This window comes from Empidonax traillii, unplaced genomic scaffold (assembly GCF_003031625.1).
Source record: "Empidonax traillii isolate 1590-97213 ecotype Southwest subspecies unplaced genomic scaffold, ASM303162v1 scaffold3027:size18485, whole genome shotgun sequence".
Taxonomy (NCBI): Eukaryota; Metazoa; Chordata; class Aves; order Passeriformes; family Tyrannidae; genus Empidonax; species Empidonax traillii.
This window is the reverse complement of record NW_020958220.1, coordinates 15,010-16,254: the sequence shown is the minus strand read 5'-3', so window position 1 is coordinate 16,254 and position 1,245 is coordinate 15,010. Positions and strand designations below refer to the sequence as shown.

At 49.4% G+C, this 1,245-nt stretch overlaps 1 protein-coding gene across 1 annotated transcript; it reads right to left on the bottom strand.

The window, feature by feature from the left end:
- Positions 1 to 335: 335 nt before the first annotated feature.
- On the bottom strand, positions 336 to 851 carry LOC114072340 (nuclease EXOG, mitochondrial-like). The gene has a single exon (XM_027910249.1). It carries the CDS (start codon positions 849 to 851, stop codon positions 336 to 338), a length of 516 nt encoding a protein of 171 aa, XP_027766050.1.
- Positions 852 to 1,245: the final 394 nt, after the last annotated feature.

Sequence of the window (1,245 nt, the reverse complement as noted above, 5' to 3'; positions counted from 1 at the left end):
GAATTAGAGAGGGACAAGGGCATGGAGTGACAGGAGAAGGTGGAATGAGAGAGGGCAGGGTCAGACTACATATCAGGGAGAAATTCTTCCCTGTGAGGGTGGTGCGGCCCTGACACAGGTTGCCCAGAGAAGCTGTGTCTGCCCCATCCCTGGAAGTGTCAAAGGCCAGGTTGGACATGGCTGTGAGCAGCCTGGTCTAGTGAAAGGTTTCCCTCCTATTTTGCAGGGGGTTTTGGAACTAGATGAACTTTGAGGTCCCTTCCCACCCAAATCATTCTGTGATTCTGTGACATTTGGGAAAAGCAATCAAGCCTTTTACATCCAGGATGTGAGGCTTATGTACGGGGACAGTCCCCATGGAACAGAGAAACCGCTCCGCTTTTATACAGCCTGGTCAAGTTTCTCTCCAATTCCCCCAGGTTGAGGACATCGACCTTATTCTTGTTGTTCTCGGCAATGGCTCCCCAAGCAATCATGGTGTTGTTGGTGGTCTTGCAGCAGGCACTGGCCCAGATGTGGCTGGGTACATTAACCCTGTTTTGGGAGATGGAGGAGTTTCCAGGCACAGCCCCCACAATGACGTAGGTGGTTGGACAGTTCTCGGTTTTATTGTACATCGTTTTCTGCTCGTAGATTCTCCACTGGCCTCGGTTGAGCGATAGGTTCATGGGCACTGCGTTGGTGAGGGTGAAGGTCGCATTCCTGTTTATCAGACTGTTGTGTTGGCCACTGGGGTTCAAATGGCCACGGTCCCAACCGCTGCCATTATAGTCTTCATTGACAGCCTGACTAGCCATGATCTCCTCCTCTGTGACATCGGTTGTATTTGTGAGGGTTCTCTCTGTTTGCATGTTTTTGGACAAATTTGAACGTATCAGCTAGACAGGTAAAGAAGAAGAAAAGGTGTTACTATTGGGGATGGGAGTAGTGGAGCAGGCTTCCCTGGAGCAGAAGTCTCCAGGTGTCAAGAACAAATTTTTCTCATCCAAGAGGAATCTACAGGTGCCCCTTCTGGAGGAACACAAGAGCTTTTAAAAGAAAAGAAGCTCAGAATATGACTGCTCTCCTTTTGACTTGGGACCTTTGTTATCCAGCCTGCAGCCTGTGCTAGGAGTGTGGCTGGATCCATGAGACAATGAGCATTTTCCTCTCTGGCTTTGAAAGGAGAAAGGTCTTGGGTGAGAAACCTTCACTGACATGCTGGTTCTCTTTCTACCTGACTCCAAACACACTTGTACCCCAGAT